The sequence below is a fragment of the Natator depressus genome, chromosome 4 (assembly GCF_965152275.1).
Source record: "Natator depressus isolate rNatDep1 chromosome 4, rNatDep2.hap1, whole genome shotgun sequence".
NCBI classification, from domain to species: domain Eukaryota; kingdom Metazoa; phylum Chordata; order Testudines; family Cheloniidae; genus Natator; species Natator depressus.
The window spans coordinates 19,342,521-19,367,732 of NC_134237.1; the positions used below are offsets into that span (position 1 = coordinate 19,342,521).

Sequence of the window (25,212 nt, forward strand, 5' to 3'; positions counted from 1 at the left end):
ACAATTGGACTACAACTTCCTTCAGCCACCACAGTGGGTTTCAATCTTAATCCCCCTCAGTTACAACACCGGTGAGACGACACAATACAGAATGCAAGAGAGTGATTGATACGTGGTTCCCAACAGAAACTTGTTTCGTTTTAGGCCTGGACCTAAGAAGCTGACAAAGCCTACCAGACCCAAACCTCACAGTTCTCTAATCAGGCAAATATGCATTTATTTTAAGGGGATGGGAATAAAATGCTGCCTTTCTGCCTTGTAGTTGACATACAGGAAGATATGCTTCATATTTGAGACCAAATACAAACTGACACTCGTTATTGTTTCTATGATTATTCACGCCTCTCTTTATTAATGGAGAAATATTTAGGGATTGTGATGGATAATTGGCTGAATATGAGCTCCCAATGTGATGCTGTGGCCAAAAGAGCTAATGGAATCCCGGGATCCATAAACAGGGGAATCTTAAGTAGGAGCAGAGAGATTATTTAACCTCTATATTTGGCACTGAAGCAACAGTTGCTGGAACACCGTGTCCAGTTCTGGTTTCTACAATTCAAGAAGGATGTTGAGAAATTGGAGATGGTTCAGAGAAGAGCTAGGAGAACGATTAAAGGATTAGAAAAGATGACTTATAGTGATAGACTCAAGGAGCTGAATCCATTTAGTTTAACAAAGTAAAGATTAAGGAGTGATTTGATTAAGTATCCACATGGGGAATATTTAATAATAGGCTCCTCAGTCTAGCAAGAAAGGTATAACATGATCTAATGGCTGGAAGGTAAAGCTAGCCAAATTCAGTCTGGAAATAAGGAATACATTTTTTGACAATGAGGATAACCAGTGGAACAGTTTACCAAGGGTCATGGTGGATTCTCCATCACTGACCATTTTTAAATCAAAATTGGATTTTCTAAAAGATCTGTTCTAGGAATTATTTTGGGGAAGTTCTATGGCTTGTATTACACAGGAGGTCAGACTAGATGATCACAATGGTCCTTTCTGGCCTTGGAATCTATGAGTTGACTTTTGTATGAAGCAAAACCAAGTCTTACCCAGCCACTTCTCTATTTATATTTTGTCAAATGACTTCAGAAAAGAGACCTGAGAATTAGGATCTAACAGAAACAAACATCTTGATAACCGGCAGCTATTTTTTATTTCTAAATGGTGCTTTGGATCGCATCATCAGTAAGTTCATGGGTCAATCATACATGACCATTAGTGAATAGGTTATGCTAAAGTAATGACCATTCACTTTCTCTTAAAAACAAAAATTGCTTATAATCTTTAAAGTAATCCATCTAAAATGTCACTATATTTATGGATGTACTAATACAGCATGCCTGAACTGACATAACATAACACTAGAAGTATCCATCCCTACATTTTTGTTCTTCAAATATATGTATATTGCAACCATCAAATCTATCTGAAATTAATTCAGAGACTAAGCATTCAGATTATTCTTCAGGAATTAAAGGAAACACTGTAAAGGTTCAACTCTGAATTCTAATTAAGGGCAAAATATTTAAAACGTATGTTCCAGATAACTGGGCATGAGAGGACTTTTCTCAACTTTCGGGGGGGGGGGGGGAGCTGGAAAAACAAGGACAGATCTCCAGCTAGGCATCATAAAGTTCAGGCCCACTCTGGCACCTAGAAACTAGTTTCATGAAGGTGGTCAAACAGGACCACACTGTGAGATGTAACCTCTACTCCTGCATTCTTAAAATGGCACATGCATCTTTTTGTACATACAAGAGCCATATTCATGTCGGAAAACAGACATTTGGAAATGATGCAGTCGTGCATCTAGCTACCTGCTTATTTTTGTGCACAAATAGACACTTTCAAAATACTCTGCTTGTGTGCGTAAAACGAGCTATATAGCCAAGTCTTGGGACCATGTGAAAATTGGACTCTCACTGTCAGGGAGCTGGGTACAGTTTCTGATTCTCTGCCCCAGCCATGGCACAGGTTAGCTGCAAGAGTTAATGGCACAAGAACACTGCTGGATTGCGGGTGGCAAGTGACCTCTTAAAACTGACCACTTATATGCCAGAGTGCTCCTCATTTTAATAAGAAACTCCCGGTAGAGAAATCTAAGCAGCCCATGTGTAGCAATCTCCTCCTGTGTTCTTTGTGGAAGAGCACAGCAAAGAAGCCAGAGAGTTCCCAGGCACGTGCAGGCTGCCAGCCAAGATATGATGTGACAAGGTTTCTTCTGAAATATAAATATTTCAATGAGGTATGAAACATCTGGATTTATCTGTAACACAGATATATTTAGAGATCCCAAAATGCAGCAAGGTTAAGACTTAAAAAGTAATTAATTCTGACTAATTGCAAAAATGTATACGTATATAAAAAGGAAATGTTTTCAACTATCAATATGCCCTAGCTAACAAGTCTCCAGGAGGTTTCACTAGAGAACGGTTCACAGCATTTACAGCTGTTAAAGGTACTTTTCACTGTGGAGCCAGAAAGACAGCAAATCTTCAGGTGGCAAATATACAAGATGCCTTTTGGATTTGCTTGCAAACTCTAGGGGTCTGACCCTCCACTGATTTTACCTCAGTAGCGTTGTATTAAAATGGAGATTCAGGAAGTTGAAAGGGGAAGCTTGGTGCTTCTATTCTTCAGCAAAACAGCCCTCATTTGCATTGAAAATGAAGGGTGCCTTCATTTGCCAAGAAAGCCATAATCTCTCTCACAATTTATATTCTTGTGATCAATAAATTACGAACACGAAAACAGAAGTGCCCCTGAGGGAAATCTACCAACCTCAACGGGGCTATCTTACCAAGACCTCAAAGTAGAACTTCAGTGGTGCATAAACCTTGTACTGGCCCTCTGCACAATGCTGGATTCCACCCACAATGCACACTTTGGTAGACAGCACTTGCTAAGGAAATCTGCTCCATTCTGTTCATATCTTAACACCTACACAGTGTGTTGAGGCTGCTCTCCTCCATAAATCACTGCCTAAATGAACTGGATGACTAGGCAGGGCAAAATCCTCAGCCAATGTAAATCGGCACAGCTCTGTTATATTAAAAGGAACTAAGCTGACATACATTAGCTGAGAACCTGGCCTACACAGTGCAGCCTTCCTTTACTCAGAACTGTGGTAAGAAGTGCAAATAATCAGACCCCAATTACTGAATATGCATCAAAGGTGTTTTTTCAAATCCTCCTCAATCTGCCTAATCAAATCCAATTTTCACCAGGATGCTCAAAAGCTCAACTACTTTATGAGGGCTGTTTTCTTGGGCAAATGTCTTTCTAGCCTTAGCATATTTTGGTATTTGATTTGCTAACTAATAAAATTTTAAAAGTTTTTTTTTGTTATAAAGGTAATGTTTCCACCCTGCTGTACCCTGATCCTCAAAATTGGCAGATTTGTTTGTCCTCATATTTTTAATAAAATTAAAAATATATCTTTCAGAAACAGAGGCCTGAAAAACTGGGAAGTTAGTGTTTCCACAAAACAGGCTCCCCTCCCCACATTCGATTTTAAAGGAAGTTGCTACCGTTATTTGACACTGATAATGAAAATGCAATTGAAAGGAGAACGGTGAAAGAAAAACACATAAGAAATTGCAATTTTGCATGCTCAAAAGTGTTTAAGTAAATAAAACAAATCAACAAAAACCTTCTGCATAGAGGAAATGGAACAGGGAAGTTCAGTTTTCTTTTTATGCAAACATAATTCTTCGGTTGGCTTTATGAATTAGTTCCCAAAACAAGCAACTACAGTATTATTTGCACATAAATCAGTATCAAGCACTGCTCTTTAGCAGAGCAATGTTAAATTACAAGGACTTATTCAAATACCTGGCAGGCCTTCAGATTTATTTTTTCAGTGACAGTACAATAATTCCCTACGTCAAATCTGCCTGTAATGTACTTCACCAGCTACTCTTCAGCAACACATTGGATTGCCTTTCATATCTTTGTCCTTGTAGCTGAAATCAAGATTCAATAATAGAGCCCTAGTATTGCCAGTCAGCACTGTATTGACTTATCACACTTTCATCATGTTTCCCCGAGTTCCATCGCTGAGTAATGGTGCATCGCATAGTGTCACATTGGGTTAGTTCGCACGAACATTGGCAAGATGAAAGATGGCATGAATATGCTCAGTGCAAAACAGTAAACATACAGGGACACATCACACATTAATAACCTTTTGATTAAATATGACTTTTCCATATTGAATGGTGAACATCTACTCACAAGAAATCAAAGTGGAGAACACTGCAATTAATTATTAGACTGTATTGAAGGTTGTTTCATGCATAGAAACATTCCTACAGGGATGCAAATATTTTAAATCCGGATGCCTAATGTTTGTCTAAAAATGTATGTTTCCACAGTTACCTGTTTGTGTATACACAATCACCATTGGTAAATAATGCTTGTTTGCATGCATGTGGATTTTGCTCATTTTGAGCATATGTATTTTGTGGAGGCAGTTTAGGGATCCTTATGTAAAAATATGGCCCTTCTAGTCTATTTGCTTACCCAATCTCAATCAATATTTCAAATAAAGTGTTTTAACATCATCAGAGTTTCTGAAAGGATCAATTACAGTAGTAGGTCCAAATAGTATGCTTGTGCAGTGTACTTTTATGGACATAGGGCCAAATTCTGTGCTAGAGTAAATGGGCACCAATAGATTGACTTCAATAGGTTTTGCTCATTTACTCATTTAGAAACGTAATGTGTCATCACTGACATTCTTTTTCCTGGTGGTTCTGAAAATATTAACCATTCCCCATCTCCATTTCAACACTGTACAACTATTGTGTTTGTTTAGTCCTTAGAAACGCCAGTGCAGATGAGAACGTGAGTTCAATGTGAAGAAATCCCCAAAATAACATCAAAACTTGCATGGAATCTAAGCAGCCTATTTTTAAATATTAAAATGACTCCGGAGTTCAGTTAATAGAACAACTCATTATAAGCACTAAATTGTAGAATACATTTTCAGCTTCAGATGTATAACTGCAGCCTCTCTATGCTGCTGTGGAGAACATGTTAAGGTTATTCATTGGGGTTGAGTACCTGAAGGAGAAGGCTGTCCTTTTACTACTCCATTTTTAGTTTTTTCTTCAGAATTCATTACTTCCTTGTAGATCAATTCTGTGAAAGACAATTGATGCCGTTATGAAAGTAGCTAGTTCTTGTGCCCATGAACAACTTAATGCTATAAACTGCGAAATCAGTCACTCTCTCTTCTCTTCCCCCACCAGTTATTCCCCCCTATCCTTGTTCCTGCTGCTGGAGCCATTCAAGCAGTTTTGTCATGTCCTCTGTCACTTTAGTAACAGTGAAAGGAATAGGACTGTTGTAACTGAGCTTACGTTCCACGTCTGGCACTGCAAAATAGGCTTGAGCACAGCAAATTCAGTGTGCTGAATTAAGGTAATTTAAGACTCTTCTGTGTACCAAGATTAAGCCACAGACACACTAGGGAGTTTTAAAACTTTTATGCAATGCATTATAATGATTTAACACTGGCTGCATGGGCAAGTCTTTAAAACATACAAACTGGGAATGAAACTAAACCTTTCCAGACGATTATGTAATAAAAGAATGCAAGCATTAAACCAACATTTTTCCATGCCTGTTTGCTGCCTGTGTAACCATTTCCCATTTGTTTTTGCTTGTTTCTTTTTATTTCTCACACTCAGCCCTCTTTTCCCCTACTTGAGAGGAAGAGAGTTTAAGAGCATTCTACCAGCCTTCCACAATCTCATTTTGCCTACTTGAGCTTTAGTAAGTCTTTCCGCTCTATCTGTCAAAGTTCGCTTTTTGTGTGTGTGCTTTTTAGACATATATAGGAGAGTATAATAGCTAAACTGCTTTGATGTTGCATTATTCATAACTAGGGCTGGCAAGTAACTTTAATGCTGTTTATCCTGGGCCAGATTCTGACACCTTACCCCTATTGAATAGTAACTCATTCCACAAATAGTCCCCTTGACTTCCGTGAGTATCAAAATCTGGCCCTATGGTCTTTGCTAAATAGTACCTGATGTATCAAGCAATAAGAACTATAATGTACAGGGCCTATTTTTGTCATCCTTACTCATGTCACACAAGTAGCCCCCAGGAAATCAATGCATCTATTCACACAGTAAGGCACTACTCAATATAAGTAAAGATGACAAAATCAGGCCCAGGATGAGCAATGCCATGTGGTTTCAAATGAGTATGGCATTCCTTTCCGCTTCCTGCCCTGAATTATTGTATAGTGTTAGGGTACTGTTAAAACAACTGTGATTCTCCAAACCCAAGATGGCTGTATTTCAGCAGTGAATGGACTGAATCCCAGGGTTGGTTAAATTTGTAGAGCATCCTTTGGGATGAAATTCACCTGTATGCAGTGGGACCAACATGAGGCTTTATGTACCACTTTAAACCCTATTTAAGACCTATTGCTGGTCCCTTGCATAGGGCAGAAATTTCACCCTATAGAACTATCATCATCAGGCCACGAACTACTGTAAAACAGAATTTGTTCACAGATCAAATATACTACTTATTGGTGTGGTTTTTAAATCCTTTGGAGACTACAGGTGTAACTCTAGAAGCTTTGTCTATATTTACCAACAAAGTATCAGTACACAGGGCTAAACTGACTTCAAAGAAGTTATTCTGGATTTGTACTGCTACATCTGAGAGCAGGATTTTGTCCATGTATCTTTAAAATGGGATTACCTTTCCATTCCTCAATCGTATGTTCTCTTTCATCCAGCTGTTTATCATATATCTGAGGAGGAGGCTGTAGAGTAGAAACAAAGAGAGGTCAACAGGCTATTCCTTTATATTAGTAAGTAAATACATAGTAAGAATTTCTGAATGTTTTTATACTTGATTATTAAAGGGCTAAAATTCCTGGAAATCAGCAGCTCATATAAAAGAACCCGGCTGCTTCTTTGCTCACTCCACCCCTCACCTGTAGTAAGTACCCCTGCAGTTGAATGTATCCTGAAAGCCATGCCATCCTGCCCTGCAATTATGTTATTCAAATAATCAACACTGGCAGGAATGACGTTGCAGCATCAGCCAAAATCTGCATTCCTGATGCTGGAATGTTTTAACCAGAATACAGTGTTTAAAGGCAAGGCTTCAGGAATTCAGCCAAAAGCAGAGAAGTATCAACTGGGAGGGGTCCAGGTGGCAACAGACCTGCCTTACCTGTGGACTCCACATTTTGATTGATTTGAGAGGCATTCGGGTCTGCTGAAAGGCAGCATGGTCTAATAGTTACAGCATGAGACTGGGAACCAGGAGCTTTTGAACTTGACTCTTGGCTCCCTTGATGGCCTTGACAAAGTCATTTGACCTCTCTGCCTCATTTTCCCATCTGTAAAATGGGATGAATAGTACTCACCTGCCTGACCTGAGTGTTACGCCATGCCATGAAGATTTAAAGTCTGATAAAAATGTGAATTTTTCAAACCCAGTTAGCAGATTTCATCTGCAAACCAAGATGACTTTAGGAAGGTCACACTTTTTTTCCCTCTTCTCATTGTTCTCTGTGTGCCCAAACCCACTTCCCCAGGAAGAGAGAGGTTACCCACAAGAATTCTGCAAATTGGTAGTGTATTCAGTTTCCAAGCAACACATTAAACCATGAATTCATAATCTCCAGTCATTATACTGTCAAAATTGTCCGCGTCTTGTGTAACTCTCCCTCCCCAGGCAGAACAATCTGGGGAGGGAGGAGTTAGCCAGCTGTGTAAGTACTACTGGCCTTTTCAACAGAGATTGCATCCCCAGTATCAGCTTCCATGGCTGCAGAGTCCAAGTGGATCATGGGCTCTGCACTGCTGGTTCTGCACAGCTAATGCATCTGGGCCCACGATTTGTCCATAATGAATATTTGAATTCCCTACCATCTTCATTCCGTACCCCAGTGTAGATATGTAAGACTAATGGATTGTTTGGTTTGCTGACAATTCCCCCTCTCCCACCAGTAAAAATATATTACGGTTTGGGCTCAAACTGAAAATGTTTTTAAAATTTTTCAGCACATAAAAATTAATTTCAGATTGAATAAATGTTTCATGCTGACAGAAATCAAAAAGTTTTGCTTTGATTTCAACCATTTAAAAATTGATTTTTTAAAAATGAAATGAAAGAAAATTTCAAAATAAAAAGTCATTTTGTTTCAAACATGTCAGAATGAAATGCTTCAATTTGTCAGACTTTTTTTTAAGTTTGTGGGGTTCCCCCAAAAACCAAATTTGGCAAAACCAACACAAATTCACAAAATATTTCAGTGTCACCAAATCTGCATTTTTTTTGCCAAAAAATATTTTGGCTGAAAAATGTTGCCCAGCTCTACCCCAATGATCTAGAAAAACATAGAAAGTAATCATAAGACATCCATGAGAATTATCAATGTGATGAATCTTGTCTGGATTTGATTCATACATTCATCCAGCATTTTTGCCAAATTTATCTTTCTAAAGAAACAAAGGCTGGATTTGGGACATTTAAAATGGCTGCTGCCACACGGTAGAAGCTGTTTTTACTATAACCCAACCAGCCCAACTAATCCCTCTTACTCCACCACTCCTCTCACCTGGTAGTTTCATCTCAGAGAGGCATTTTTAATTGCTGAGACACTCTCCTGCCTTCCTTTCTGACCCCAAACACCCTCTCCCACCAAATCCTTCTGAACACCCGGCCTGCCCCAAATGCTCCCCTATTATGGAACTCTCCTGCCACCCTCCCTCACAACAGAGACAACTTCCCAGGGACCTTCTTTGTCTTCTCTTCCTTTCTGCTGTGGCACTTTTCATCACTCTCCTCAGCCTCAAGGCCCGTCTCCCCTTCAATATGTGAAATCCATTCTCAGTATCAAAGAGGCCAGATACACAGGGTGCAATGACTCCAACAGTATGGAACTGCGAGATTAATAACTATCATATGCCATCAGATAGGAGGTTGTGCTGTCTAGCATCTGTAACGCAGTATGGGGAGTGGGTAAAATAGATACCCTTTCATCACCAAGCTCTCTCTAACATATGTTCACTTGTCATTCACTGAGAAAGCAGAGCTTTGCTGCAAACACCTTGGATGAGTCTGTTGGATGAATTAGCCAGGAACAGCATGGCAGCTGGAGCCACAATTGGCTGTGTCAGAGGCCCAGTGTCCCAACTTGGACAGCTGCTGGGGTTGCAATTGGTTGGGTCAATGGATCCTTGAGCTGCCTGGATTTTCCCACAATAAGATGCCTAGAAGAGCGACCATGGGTACAGGGGAGGTTCTTTTAATTCCTTCCTGCAGCCTACTCAATATCATGCTTCTCTAAGTCATGTAGCAGGACCAGCCTTCTCGACCAGCTGATGATCTACTATGAATTGGGTCCAATCCCAACTTGCTGCTGACCCCATTGCCCCCCTTTATAAAGGTTCTTAGGATCATCAATATAGAGCCCAGGATGAGCTGGGAGAATGGGCTTTCTTCTTCACCAACACCTCCAGGAGTTTCCAGGTGCATCGTGGGAAGGCGACCATTGTGTTCCTATTAGCACTATCCAATACCAACCACACAATCACTGGGTTGATGATATCTGGTTAACTGGAGAGTGAAATTTTTGTCAAAGGATTTTGGGACCATCATTCCAACAGAGGCTCTCCTTGCAGCAGAAGCGGCTGAGGGTGATCAAAGGAAAGTACGGCAGAGTGACCTCTGTGGAGGTGCAGGAGCGGGTGAATACAGTAGAAGGGACCAAAATTCAAGTACGGGTGATCTCATGCACAATGGCCCAATCCAAAGCCCACTGGAGGCAATGAAAGATAACTTCAGTTGTTTTTGGATTAGGGCTAGAGGTAAGAGAAACTCCTGTATCGTTGTTCTGTCACAGACAAAGACCTCCATCCCCAGGTCTGGTTAGTCAGGGCAGGTAACGAGAGCTAGCTGTTTGGAGGCCACTGAAGTGGTGACTGTGGCAGGGAGAGAATCATTAAGCAACTCACACAGCTTCTCTACAGGTGACAACTGCCTTTGCTGCAAGGCTGTGGGCAGGAGATGAGCTGTGCAACCGTAACTCTGTCCCCTTGTGCACATGCATTATGAGACATGTTTTTTTCTTACACAATCATATATTTCTCAAATAGTCTAAAACACACAAACATACAGTGTAACATGAGATAATTCTCCTAATTTAGGAATGTGAGAGTCATATTTTCTATTACTGGGTTTGTGCTGGAGAAACAGAGTCCATGGAAGTCTTTTCTACAAAAAGAGCCATTTCCTCATCTGCTGCATGCCACACAGTATACACAGTGAACGATGCAACAGCAGTGCCTTTTTCAATGGACACTTGAAGCCTTCCCTCATTCAGTGTGCGCTTTACTCCATGGTATACAAAGCAAGGCTTTTATAGGATTGCTGGGTCTACATGCAGGTCTGCCGAAGCTATACTTCAGGAGATTTGTCTGTGACCTGAGGTGAGGTCTGAGGTACCTAAGCGGATTTGGTTGTGACCTGTGAGGAGGCCACAGTGGCTCAAGCAGGTGGCCAGGTTGGAGCCTAAGCCACATGGTGAAGGGGGAACATTGGGAGCTTTGGCTGTGACTTGCAACGGGGCTCTGCTGTCTCAGCAGGTCACTAGTGCAGATCAGATAAGAGCTTTTGACCATATGGAATGATGTTATTGTTAATAAAGCCATGACCTTTGTTTTCCACACAAACACATCTCTGTCCCTTATTACAGCCTGGCTTGCAGCAGTTAATCACCCTGAAGCTGGTCCAAGATTCAGTCAAAGCCACTGAAATCCCTGCTGGAGACATCTCTTTACTGCTGATCATGGCATTGTGAAGCTCACGACTCAACCTAAGAATGAGAATTCTAGCCTCGCCAGTGACAACAGGAATGCTGTGAACCAAGGTCCTCCAGATCAGCACGCCTGACAGACTGTTGCTCAGCCACCTTGCCAGTTCTACAGCATGCATTCTCTAATGAGGAAGTGTGGAGATCACTTGGGAAGACGAGACAGACAAGGAAATCCTCGAGGCCTATGAATTCACACAAGGACTACAGCAGCTTTCTGCTTCATTAAGCTGCTTGCTCTAGGTTTTGGGTGGTGGTTGCAGGGGGATACATGTGGGTGAGCTGTAGTCTAAATCACATCAGCAGAACTACTGTGTCTCTGTCAGAGAGACAGGAGAGAAGTAGAGAAGAGTAATTGGGAGAGAATATCCCATGATTACCTTCCTTTGTGAAGAGCTCTGGGGAACGGCTTGCAAAGAACACAGGCAGTGGTTAACATAGATTGTAACAGACAGGGAAGCTCTTCCCATGCCATTCAAGGAGAAGGAGGAGTGTTGCTCCCCCAGGTGAGGGAGAACAGAGGGGGCTCGCCCTCTGTTTTAATGCATGGAATTAAGGAGTAAAAAGGAAGGGGTGTTCTCAAGCACATTATCTGCCCCACTTCCTCACAGAATCAACATATCTTTGGCTAGTGTCTCTGCTAATCTACGCCACCCGATGTCTCAAGCAGGCAGCTTTAGTTAATGTAAGAGGCTACAAGAATGGCAGCAAGATTTATTTTACAGATCAACATATTCTGGGAATTGAAGTATTTTGGGGGGATCAGGCACAACCTAATCTAACCCAATATCAAATGTCTATTTAGCTGACAAGGTAGTCAAAGATAAGTGACTAAACTCCAGATTTCACACTACTAGGGTTCCAGATACTCCAGCCGGTTCACCTATTCCAATGCTGTATCAGCAGTTACATTACTAACCTCTATTTTTAGAATTTTAGAACTCTGCTATAAAATTTGGCTCTTGGAAGAAACTTGGCAGGCAGGGATAACTAATATTCAGCATGAGGATAAGATATTAAGCTTGTGATTCCCATTAGCATTAGCATGGGATGAATCCCTGATCATTATGCAGAACATTTACTCTACAATCTGCATAGTGTCTGCAGCGTACAGGTGAATTCAACTGGGCTACATAGGGGTGCAGGGCTCTGCCCAGGGGAGATCCATTTGCAGGATCTAGCCCTAAGAATGAAAACTACGGGCCAGATTGTAGAGTGGCCACCTGTAGAGTAACACATTTACTCCAAAAATGGCCTCCTTCATTTCAGTGGGACTGCAAGGGGGAGATTTGCAGAAGGCATACAGGGAGTTAGGACACCCATTTAAGTCAATGCTTAGCATGATGATCAGGGATCTGTTCATGTGATTCACACTAATGCTAATGAGAATCATGTAGCTTAATAATAAGAAGAATAAGAATAATGATAATCACGCTGAATATTAGTTACCCCGGGCTGCCAAGTTTACGCTGAGCTAAATTTTATTGCTGAGTTCTAAAAATAGAGGTTAATAATGTCTGTGCTGACACAGCACTGCAACAGATAGAGCAGCTGTAGTATCTGGGACCCTAGCACGGTGTGAAATGGGTGCCTGAGTGTGAACCTTTGTGCCTTTCATAATCTGCCCCAAGGTACTATTCAGTGTCAGGAAGGGCTTATTTAGACACAATATTTATAGCAATTTAACTATATTCGTTTAGAAACCAATCCAGTTAAATTGGGGCAACTCTTCAGTGTGTGCAGTTATACGTATATAAAGGTCCTTATAAATAAGCCATTGTGATATAACTACCTTTATGCCAGCATCCCTGTGTCCACATTAGGGGGTTACACCACTTCCACTGTATCAGTTTCTAAACAGATATAGTTAAATTGGTACAAACACTGAGTGCAAACCAGCCCTAAGGGTGGCAGCATCTAGCTTTATTTAGGATAACCATTTTATCCCCCAAATGGGTTGATTTTTAAGATGTAAAAGTGGCAACAACAACAAAGAATGGAATCTATTTTGGGTAGTGCAGGTTTTTGGTTTTGTTGGTTGACATGTTGGCACATGTATACAACGAATAGTAGTTTGGTTTGGTTGGTTCACTTTTAGTTTTTGGTTTTACATTTTATTAAAAATTATGCATTTTAAAATAGTTTAACGGTGTATTCAATTTTCCTTGCATTTAATAACAATTTCTACAAAAGAGAGTAAAAAACCTAGCCATTTATCTTCTCACATCATTTAAGCAACTTTTTTTCTATACATGATGTACCTAATTGATGAGATACACAAACAGGAGACAACTGTATCCAATAAATACCTTTTTTAAGTCTGGTGAGCAGAAAACACTCCACTATGGAAAAAAATGAAAGGAAAGTTAATAAACACCAAGTTTAAGCAGGTACCCAGATGCTAGTGAACTCTCCCTTCCCTACCACATCCAGCTGAATGTAGTCATAGTTACAGCTGGTAAGGGTACGGGAAAAAGAATGAGACTGACAGCCCTTTCCTCCTACTTAGCCAAATTCTGCCCTCACTGGGATGACGCCCATGTCTCTAGAGAGTTAATACCCAGCACAGTAAAGATCTTGGGATTGACTGGAACAAGCCCATGCACTGTAGTTGTTCACAGGATCAGGCAATCTGGCTTGGAAGCTATAGAGCTCTGTGCTGGGCAACTATAAAGTTATCGTTATGTGAATACTGGAGGCAGGGGAGGCTCAAAATATTAATGGTGTGAGGTTAAACAATCTGTTTAATGGTTTGGCTTCTCATAAAGGGGTGCAAAATAAAAAAAACTTTTCATTTTGCAACATTTCAAGGTGTGATTTTTTTTAAAAGTCTTAAAATGTATCACTAGTGAAAGGTGCTAGAGTGAGACCCCTGGAGAACTGAATTTCCTTCTTTAGCCACAGAACAAACGTGCAGGGGCAATGGCAATGCATGTTTTCCTGACGCTACCCTGCCAGTGTTCCTGGATTGGGATGAACCCTCCCTGTAGGTGACAGGGCAGAGGAGTACAATATCCCTCAGAAATCTACCAGCAATTTGTTTGGCTAAAAAGGCTTTTTGTAATTATTATAAAAGGGAGAGAACAGAGGGAGGGAAAACAGGAACATTTCTTTGGCAGAACGTAACTCAGATGCTGATGAACAGGAGACCTAACTCTAACCTCCCCTGTTCAAAACAACTTCTAAAGCCAAGGATACATAAAATCCCACAAGACATCAGGCAGACCAAACCAAAGCTGCATTATAGGACACCAGCAGAAGTGTTTTGAAAGTCAAAGCTAGTGTGCAAAGTCACTCAGATGGCAAATGAAACCAGCAGCTCTGAAGAACACAGAAATATACCTTCTTCATGAATAATTTAAACACACCAGATTAAAACACACTCAGGCAGACAGCATCTGATAAAAACTAGGGAACACACAGAAAACAGAACACCAGATTTGGGGCTTTATCATGGAAAATATAAGTACAGGATGACAAACCTATAGCGTACAAAAGATATCTGTACAGACGAAAACAATGTTTTGAGTGAAGTTTTGGCCAAAGAGAGAATGGGCCAGTGGAGAAGTAATATGCAACTTGGGAGTTATCATGATAAGGTGCAATAAACAGAATACCCTAGATGTGGATGAAACAGAGGCGAGAATAATATTTTCACCTGGTAGGAAAAATATAGCAGTCTGAGAAAGAAATATATACTGTTTATTCACGGTGGTTATAGTCCAAATGTTGAAGACAAATTAACTACCATAATATTAAAGGTTTCAGAGTAACAGCTGTGTTAGTCTGTATTCGCAAAAAGAAAAGGAGTACTTGTGGCACCTTAGAGACTAACCAATTTATTTGAGCATAAGCTTTCATGAGCTACAGCTCACTTCATCGGATGCATCCGATGAAGTGAGCTGTAGCTCACGAAAGCTTATGCTCAAATAAATTGGTTAGTCTCTAAGGTGCCACAAGTACTCCTTTTCTTTTTGCATAATATTAAAGTAATATAATGATATATGCTTATAATTAGAAGTTAAACTGACACTTATCCCACTGAACACATGGGAAAGATGATCTTGGGGCTACAGCAAAGAAATGGAAGTTAAGTGATTTGGATTCTAATTCTGGGTCTGCAATGGATTTTCTGTAACCTTAGGAACTCGCTTTACCTCTTTGAGCTTTGGTTTCCCCAACCATGAAATAGGTGCAATGCTATCTACCTCACAGGGATGCCATGAGATTTATTTATGCCTATCACTGCTTTTTGGAGGAGTGGGTTATATATGTGCAGAGTATTATTGTGGGGCCTGATCAGGCAGACCTTACACCCCCTCGTATCCCAACTTCAGTAGGAATTTAGGACGCACAAGGAAGATAGAACTGTTTACATGGGCAGTGAAACTCCCGTTTCAATCCCAAATAATCTATTGAGTCAGATGAAGGCTCACAATGGTTCTGGTCCAGATTTTTACCAACACTCAGGCTCCTCATGAAGCATGATACATTAAGGACGGAGTAGTCAAACTAAATTTCAGCTCATGTCTGTCATCACAAGGTAATCTTAGTTCCTATGCTAATATAGGCTAGGAGGATATGTCCACCAATGGCTATTAGCCAGGATGGGCAGGGATGCAAAGCCATGCTCTGAAGTGTTCCTAGCCTCTGTTTGCTAGAAGATGGGAATGGGTGACAGGGGATGGATCACTTGATGATTATCTGTTCTGTTCATTCCCTCTGGGGCACCTGGCATTGGCAGGAAAACAGGATACTGGACTAGATGGTCTGACCGAGTATGGCCGTTCTTATGTTCACACCACCTCATGTCACTAAAATAGAAGATCTAATCTCCATTTGCTGTAAAACATACATCAATATTACACCAACCTTACTGCTGGGGAAACTGCCCTAGTATCTATTTATCTATACTGCCACCTATTGAAGGCAGGTGGCAGTATACGAAGCAAACGATTAAGTGTTGGACGGGTAGGAATTGTCCACATTGTGAATATTACAGGAAAAATGCTCCCACCATTTACCTAGAGAACAGAAAAAAGTTGATTGCTGAGACTGTAAATGGGGATTTAGGTGTTCAGTTAAAAAAACAGTTGAAATATTACCAGTGTCCGCATCAATGCATTTTACCTTTATGTTCAGGAGATGGGAAAGACCTGTGTTGTTTTGATCCTATCACTGCAGCACAGACAAAACTTGATTCAGTGTAAGGGAATTTTGATTTTGAATGTGTTTGTGCCTGCATGTTAAACCAATTTCTAAACCATTAGGGATTAGGGTGGCACCTTCATGGGGGGAGGGCAGATTACCCCCACATCTGCCTATTGTGAGGGTTTCTTGCTCCTTCCTCTGGAGCTTTCAGTGCTGGACACTGTAAGAGACAGAATGTTGGAGTAGGTGGAGCATGAGTCTAATCTAGTATGGTAATTCCTAAATTCCTGTTTTCTACACACATTCACATGCACATGTGCACACACATGCACACATAGATTATCTGGGGGAGGGGGAAATGCTTATTTTAATCAAAGATTGGTTGTGAATATAAATGACTCTAATAAAGGATAGGGTGATTCAAATCAGTTTCAGAATAGCTAGGAACAGTTCACTTTGGCTGATTCTGTGACGCTACCCACAGAAGTACTGTAACCATTTTGATGGAGTCGGAACCAGGATCCAAAAGTGTTAATAAATTAGAACTAAGAGTCTATCTGGAATGACTTTAGAAACCAAGATCCAGCCCACCCACACAGACATTCCACAAAATCTATGGCTCAGAAACTGTGTTAAACCTGTTTCTAAACATCAGCAAAACAATTTTGCTACAGAGCTATTGAAGGTTGAGAAGTCTGGTTGGCATTTTTGGTTGGCTTTCTGCATAGAGTTCCATGGGAGAGCCAAACTGCTCTGCGACCTTCACTGTAAGTGAACAGCACTTCTTGCAAGTAATAATATATATTTCCCTCTAGTTAGCAAGAGGTCATGGCTTTGCATTCAAGGAAGACTACAAGATGCTAAGCATATTAAGCCTGTCAGAAGGAGAAGGTAGTTGCATTTCTACAATCTCCCATTCCCATTATAGTCTTTGCCATTAGAATGAGATCAGAATTTTATTGGCCCCCATATATTGTGTAAAAGACCATAAACTTTTAATAGACTTACAAAAAGCGATGGGTGCAGGCTCAATATTCTAGATATTTGACTAGACAGATCATGCATACCTCTTCCTTACACATTCATAATGCTGTAAATCTGGGAGAGACGCACAGGGTCATTATCTCTAGGTTAAACTTTGACAAAATCCTCTGCTTTTACTCCAGACATGAAGCTGTCTTACTCATTGTCTGACCGTGAATAAGCTAAAGCAATTTCAGGGGGGGTCCTTCAATTTTCTCCAGGAGAGGCACCCCACTGGGGCATGTCACACTGGATTATAGCTGTCACAATCGGTTATGTCAAGTGACATACAGCACTTTAAAAACAACTCTTCTCCTGATCAGGCAGACTACTAGAGTTACCTCAATCCTCACTTTAAACAAAGAAAGCTTATCAAGAGCTAAAAAACAGAAATCAATTCACTGACCTGAGCTAACATGACACATGCCAAGATCATAAATGCTAGTAGGGAAATTTAAAAACTCCACCATCAATGCACTTGAGAAGTTCTGGAAAGACAGCATTTTCTAAGAATTTCAGTTGGCTTCAAGTTCTGCCTATTTTCTATAGTTTTTTGGGGGGCGGGGGATGTCTGAGGGGGGAAGAGAGGGAGGCTGTGAAGAGCTCTCAAGAGCCATGCTGTTGCAGTTCTTCACTCTTCCCTACGTACAGCACTGGAGAGCAGAGAGTGGATTGACAAAAGGAGAGAGATTAGCTCCTGACAAGAAAGGGTTTGCTCATGGGAATAAAATGAATACCTAAAGGTTTTACAGATGCTGGTATTCTGCAAAGTATTCCTATTTCAGGCTGTGCAGGGTCAATAATGAATTTTGTTGAACACTTCTGCAGTCGGAGATTCAGGCTTTCCCTGAGACAGATATGGACCAGATCCTGCTACTTTTATGCTGAGAAGTACCTCACTCCACAAGCAATCCTGCTGTGAATATGGGTAGCAGAATCAGGCCCTCGGTGAATGTCTCTGCAGCATTCTCAATCCTCCACAATAATGATTCAGTGAAAGCTATTCTTATATCTTGTATAACCTATCACTCACTTTATCCTCTGTTGCCAGGTTCCCTCTGGCTCACACATTGCCTGCCTAGCCTGAGAGAGGACTACATTATACCATTCAGGCCCACACTGGAGGACAGGTCAAGCTGCAAAGTCTTACAAGAAAGTCCAGGAAGGACTGTGCCTCATTGTGACACAAAAATCCCCCCCAGAACTCACCATCCCAAAGTGGGAGTGTGACCTTTGCACCATTCCTGAGGATGGGGCAGAATGCTTTCCCCTGTTCAGCTGGCCATCATTCCCTTTCTTTGCAGCAGGTAGCCCACATCCAAGGGGGAGGTAAAAAAGAGCTGTTGCTGTACTACCGAAAACATCAGATGCACAACTGTATGGGACAGTTATTTGGGATCACTTTCCCCTCATATATCACATAAGAACACAGCATAACTTGCCCTAACCCAAATTACTGGCTGGGTTTGAGCCCAGCAGGTCTAACTATTTAACCCTGCTGTCTAAGATGATGGACAACTGTTCCACGAACACACACACACACAGAGAGAGAGAGAGAGCTGGGTACAAGTATAGCAATGCTAACTATTGACTCTACACCAAATCCTGACATCTTTAGTCCTTTCATGGCCATCTCCATTAACAGGGTCCTATTGCTAATTTGTCCCTCTGTGCCCAACAGCTACTGCAATTTATTTAATTTTGCTTGTCTCCATTTCACATCTTTGTCACTTAATAGCTGAGTGGTGGAGAAGAAAAGGAGAATGGGCCATTTGTATTGTTCAGCTGAGGTTAGCCGCTCACAAAGCGCCAAAGCCAGAATTCCGTATTCAGGAATAGATTGTGGGGTCCTGAGTGGGACCACAAGATGCTGTGGGAGAGGATGATGGAAGGACCCTCCTCCAACCTGGCACCCCAGAAAAGGGGCCAGTTGCAGTACCCATCAGGGCCAGTTGACCATTTTACTACACTAGTAATAATCTAACAGGGGGCAGGATTACCCTGAGTAACACACACCTGCTACGATCCCCTTTGTGTCTCCCTCCATGCTTTTGTCCCACTCTAGGGACTGGTTCACTGAAAAGAATAAGAGTCTACTAACTAGAGCCACCAGTTAATGAAGAAAAATGGATGTCCAGCAAGTGTTCGTGCCAGACAAGGAGAAAGAAGGAAGGATGCATAGTAACAGGCACAGATATTACTTGGTGTGGCTCTGATGGGAGAAAACTGAATGAAAAGTATGCTAGACAGCTAATAAATCTGATTTACAGCTTTGTCAGGAAGGAACCCAGCTATTATTTAAAATCTGGGAGCCATATACATAGTCAAATATAATGTTCTTTCCTGTGGAAAAGAAGACAGGAAAAGATTTAAAGTGCCCTAATATGTGTTAAGCTTCCTTATAGTGCTCCCGATCCTCTACCTGATAAATAAATTCTGACACCTTATTGTTCACCTTGAATAAGGTATTATTTAATCCGATTGGGGTACCTGAATCTGGCCCTTTGACTATAAACATGCCAGCCTTTTCTGCAGGCCCAGAAGGCCAGGCTTTTTTCTTAAATTCTTGTTCATAAACATTTAGTCTCCTAGGAAACAAGGACCTAACCATGCGAGAGATCTGAATTTTGAACCAGGCAACAATCACACAGACTGAATTTTGATGATCAAATGCTCTAAGAACAGTTGTACAAAAAATCCACAGGCCCCAATACCTGTAAAATTCATTCATCAAACAACTGAAAATACTAAGCAAAACTCATAACACTCATGATTATTTCATGGACAATTCACGAACAGGGAAAAAAAGGCCAAATCCATTAAATTGCTCTCAGTGAACAGTTCAGTTTGTTCTAGTCATATTCAACAGGCAAATGCCCTACTGTGGCTATACTTCAACATAAGCTCATAATGGACTAAGTACAATCACAAAATTATTGCTTCAGGAATATCCTAAACCCTTAATTTCTTTACAAGTCAAATCATTAAAAAAAAATCAATGCTAAATCTAAACACAAAGACAGTAGAATAGAATGAAAAAATAAGAGTGTTTTGGAATAGTTTTGAAAGGTAAATGGCAGTGCAGCAGAATTTTGAAAAAGCAAAAATCTATGAATTAGTATATTAGATAATTAAAGGAGCAAAGAGTTAGAATAGTCAAATTTCCAAATCATTAGAGTACCTCAGGGATTACACCTCAAGGATATTCAGTATAAGAGTTTGACAAATGCTGCAAAATATATTCATTTGAAAAAAACTGGGACTTCATTTCTCTGTATTCTCAGCCTCCTTAAATCACTTTCCAGAAGCATTTATGGAAGTGAATTTTTGTTTGCAAGTCTGTTTACAGAAAGAGAAAGCATCATGCCTACCAATGCAAGCAGTCTCTTTTGCAGGACTGGGAATCTTTCAGCCAAGGAACAGAAACAATACCATATGATCACATAACAAAAACAGGGACTTAAGTATAACACACTCTCAAATAGTTCACAAGCAATCCTCAGGCTGATATACGTTTGCATAAATCATTTGTCAAATAATTCCAACAATGAACACAAATTCTAAACCTGCTCATGAATAATTCACAAAGAAACATGGAGTCTAAATTTCTTGAATAAATTGTTCTAGACAGTAATATGTTTCATTTGCTTTCTTCCCTTCTTTGACAGAAACAGACTCTCAGCACAGTTAAGATATGCAGTGACAAAAATCAAGACCTTGGTGAAGCTTGTTCCTTAAATGCAAAAGGGGAGAAATTAAATCCATTCAGTGAAAAGGTGAATGATAGGCTTACATTGACACAGAACCTTTCACATAAGGCATGTTTATCACAAGCTTTACAAACTGTGCCAATAGTAGAAAAGGGATAAGACTTATAGCTTCTGTATCTGGATTTCAACACACACATTTCTACTGTTTTGGATCTAAGTTTTTGTTACTGTTCATTCTAGACAGGGATCAGCTGCAAAATTTAGATACAGATGGAGGATTTGGATTCCAGCCTCACCCTCCAAAGTTCAGGAGGTTTAGAGCCAGAGTGTTGTTTTGGACCCATTGCTGTTGAAAAAGAATCCCTACTGAAATGCACCAGTTGTCTGACACACACCAGTTGTTCCATAGCACACAGTAACACTAACACTATAGGTTTCAGAGGAGCAGCCGTGTTAGTCTGTATTCGCAAAAAGAAAAGGAGTACTTGTGGCACCTTAGAGACTAACCAATTTATTTGAGCATGAGCTTTCGTGAGCTACAGCATCCGATGAAGTGAGCTGTAGCTCACGAAAGCTTATGCTCAAATAAATTGGTTAGTCTCTAAGGTGCCACAAGTACTCCTTTTCTTTTTTCTAACACTATAGTTTAGGAAGAAAGTGAAGACTGCTTTGTCCAATTAAAATTGGAGGGGGGATTTTAGGTACACAGACTGGAATTATCAACTTCCAATTTGTTCAGGGCACTGGAATTTATATCTCTATTCTTGCAAAAACTGGCCAAGGAAGTTTAATGACCAGAAGTAGTCAGCACCACTTCTACAGCTTTGGTTCAGTGTAGACTGACTCAGGGGCAAGACTGTCTAACGAATCACCATGGCACTTCCTAGCAAATGTATATTTTCTTTGGAGGTCTGTCATACTAGTATTAGCTAGACCCAAGACCACTGGGCTTACAAGATCTAACAAGGTAACAAATTTCCATATCCACTTCATCATGTATACTCAAATGCGATGTTGAAAAATGTTTAGTTATTCACATCCCAACCTCCACCAGAAACTAAAATACAGGGCAAACAGGTCAGAGAAGGACAAAGTGTATAATGTCACTGCTTTAACCCTGGTACATTATCTGGTATCACAATGGTGAAAAATTACAAGAGGCAGCATTACAACAGAGCAATACAGTTAGCACAACAAAGACCCTTCAGGGAGGCCATAGAACGTGTCAAAGTAGAAACTAACTTGCACAAAGTAGTAATTTATAGCACACTCAGGCTCTGCACTATGTTAAAACTGCAGAAGATTCTCCAACAAGACAGTTAAGATATTCCAAGAGATTTGCATAATCAACATCTAAGGCTGTTGACAGGTTAGCAATGACTATCAAAGATTCTGCTATAGCTTCAACCAAGAGGAAATAAGTCTTTGCAGACTTTAAGCAGGAAAAAAAAAGTGTATTGCCAAAGTTATCATGTGCTGGTATCTTCCTTGTAAATGAACCAAAAGCCATTCTGACACCAGCTTTTTAGCCAAGAGCAGAAAGTTAGAAATTGGATTGATGTTCAAGCAAAAGTGAAACTTTTTTTTATTTAAGCAACAATTAATGTCTTAAAACCATGCCAAACTACTGGAAGTCGAAGTCAAAGTCAAACTGAGGGTTGATCTACTGGATTCAATACACTCTTCTGCAAGGCATATAGGAAAATGATAGAAAGAACAGATTGCTAAAGTGCATGCTGCTGTACAACCCCTCCTCATGCAGATACCCCCTCCTCAGTGTAGATGCAATTCAGTCAGCGACTGCACTTTCTAACGGATGAAGCAAGCAAAATCCAACCGAGATAAATTCTCTCTGGAAAGTAATTACTCAATGACTCACAATTAGCCACTGAAGGTGTATCAGCAGGAACAGATGGAAATTTAAGGTTTAATAAACGGTCAATAGTAAAATCAAGAGTCATTGGTTTAATTTTCCTCCTGGAAATGAGATCTGTAAATTAAGGCACCCTAGAAGTAGTCAGGCCCTTTCTATACTTAGACACACATGACCTGTACAAAATACAATAAATATTCATTCAATCCATTTTCCGCTATTTATGCTAACATGTAATCTTCCTTCCTTTCATATCTGCTATGAATTGAATGGGATCTCTGAATGATAGAAAAATGGTATCAAATCAGCTCACTAATGATTCACTGCCCAGGTGCTGAGACACAATTCTATAGTGTGCTGCACATGTTGGAAGAACAAGACATAGCATGTCTTAAAGAAGAAATCCTTGTGGCAGGACAGATGGAGATAACAGCTGAGGAAATTGATGTTCAGCAGGTTTGTTAACTACAAGTCAGCTGGGCAAAGAGCTAGAAGTGTGAACAGAAAAGAGACATTCTAACAAGATGCAATTCAGACACAGACAACAAATTAGAACAAATAACTGGGTGAAAAAAACTGATTGCTTTAAATTTGAACTATCACTAGCCAATGCATTGCTCCTTCTCCAGGCGATCCCTCTGTCACGTGAAGTGCTGCGAAGACGCAACACTATGTTCACTTTGGGTCAGATTCTTCCAGACTTACTCACATTGAACAGCACCTTATTCCACTAAAATCAATGGGGGAATTTCTGGAACATGGAATTACTCAGCACAAGTCAGGGTGGCAGAATCTGACCTTTCAATAATAATAGTGTGGGCCTGATTCTCCATTTCCTTGCAACTTATGTAGACATGCACACATTTGCTGAGTGCAAAATGGGCCTGAAATGCTTCCACCAGTGGAAGGGAGCAGAGAAACTGATCTGGTAGAATTTCATACCCACTTTGTTTGCAGTGTTGTTGTAGCCATGTTGGTCCCAGGATATGAGAGAGACAAGGTGGGCCAGGTAATATCTTTTACTGGATCAACTTCTGTTGGTGAAAGAGACAAGCTTTCAAGCTCCACAGAGCTCTTCTTCTTCCACTTTGCACAGGTATAACTGGTGACACAAGGTGAAGGGCAGTAGAGAATCAGGTGCCCACAAATACATACTGTAACAATACAGTACGACTTGAAATGTGAGACAGTTCCCCTGTGCTGTAAACTGCATGGGGCCTCCATTCAAAGGATATCCCCTTTGAAAAGCTTTCTTATTTTAATTAATAATTTTGGACATGAGAAGGATAAAAAGTGATCCGTTGCTTGCTAAATTCACCAGAATCTCTTCTTTTTCTTCCATAGGCACCTTAATGGTTGCCAAATGGTTGCCACTGTGTCCTTGTAGGACATGATGAAAATGAACCAGAAAAGCTTGTTCCATCCATAAGTGCTACGACATTATTGTTCTGACTTTGCATACTGGATTTCAGGGCACTTTCCTCTCTCCCCTGTCCTAGGCTCAGCTCTGTACAGGCTATAAAAAGATAAAGCTTTCCTTGTGGATGCAGATTTTAGTGCAAACTTTCCCAAAGTACAGAGACAGTTCGGATCCAGGATTCCAGTTGTTAACCACCTCTAGTATATGTATTAATCACAAAGATCTGGGAAAACGGTACAAATCTTTTGCTTAGTAAACAATAGTGGGGCTTTTTATACTTTCATATACTTCACAGCTATATGTCACAGCATAAAATGATTCCGTGTTCGCTGATTTCATCCAAAAGCAGAAGCAAAAGTAGCAACGCCGTGAAAAAAGCCACTCTTGTAGCATTCCTAGCTCAATCAAAACCAGAAAATACTGGAAATCTCCAAAGTCAGCATTGCCCTCTGAAATTTTCAACCTTATTTCCTGAGCAAAAAAGGTTTACACAAGCCCTTAAGCATTCCAGGTGCTTATCCATAATTATCTTCCAAGCCTTTAGAGAATCATGAAGCACAACAATTTCCTTATCCATATTTCTGACTGACAAAGCACAACCAAAGCCGAGGATATAAAAAGTTCCCTTGTGCATTTAAACATTTCTAATTATAATTCAATTCATTGTTATATAACATCATTCCGAAGCAATTTCTCAAAAGATAAAATAAGTGGATTAAGTTTTACAATACTGGATACAGTGACTCTCACACAGGCAAGAAGTCAAAATGAGAAATAAAATGGACCAGAGCAATAAAAGCCAAAACTGTAATTTACATCTTTATCTATACAAGTCTTTCTTCTAAAAAAAAAAAATCCCACTTATGGTAATGGTGTGGACAACTAGTGTGAAAATGTCTCTGATGGCTACTGGCATTTCTATCAGTACATCAGGAAATTAGATGAGAAGGATTAGATGACACAGTGGTAAGAAGATCTGGCAGTCATTGCCATTTTGTCACATTACTGATCCCACCACAGCTGCGGCTGGTGGAGCAGGCCTGGAGTCAGCAATGATGGGAGATTATTCAGAAAGAAGGGTAGAATTGTCACAGTGAGGTGTAAAGGATGCATATGAGAATGAAACAGAATAAGATGAGCAGGGTTTAGCATAAAACATAGGCTAAGGTGAAGT

The 25,212-nt window shown here is 40.4% G+C and overlaps 1 protein-coding gene across 12 annotated transcripts in view; it reads right to left on the bottom strand.

Annotated features, from left to right (window-relative positions):
* Positions 1-25,212, bottom strand: part of MAPK10 (mitogen-activated protein kinase 10) — a 241,583-nt gene that overhangs the window by 3,111 nt on the left and 213,260 nt on the right. For 8 of the 12 annotated variants that reach the window (XM_074950544.1, XM_074950534.1, XM_074950535.1 and 5 more), the window contains 3 exons: positions 13,171-13,203; positions 6,733-6,796; positions 5,074-5,151 (listed from right to left, as the gene is read on the bottom strand). In XM_074950544.1, coding sequence (XP_074806645.1) covers positions 5,074-5,151; positions 6,733-6,796; positions 13,171-13,203 — 175 coding nt within the window. The remainder of the gene's footprint in view (positions 1-5,073; positions 5,152-6,732; positions 6,797-13,170; positions 13,204-25,212) is intronic. The other 4 variants (XM_074950540.1, XM_074950539.1, XM_074950538.1 and 1 more) reach the window with 1 other exon arrangement.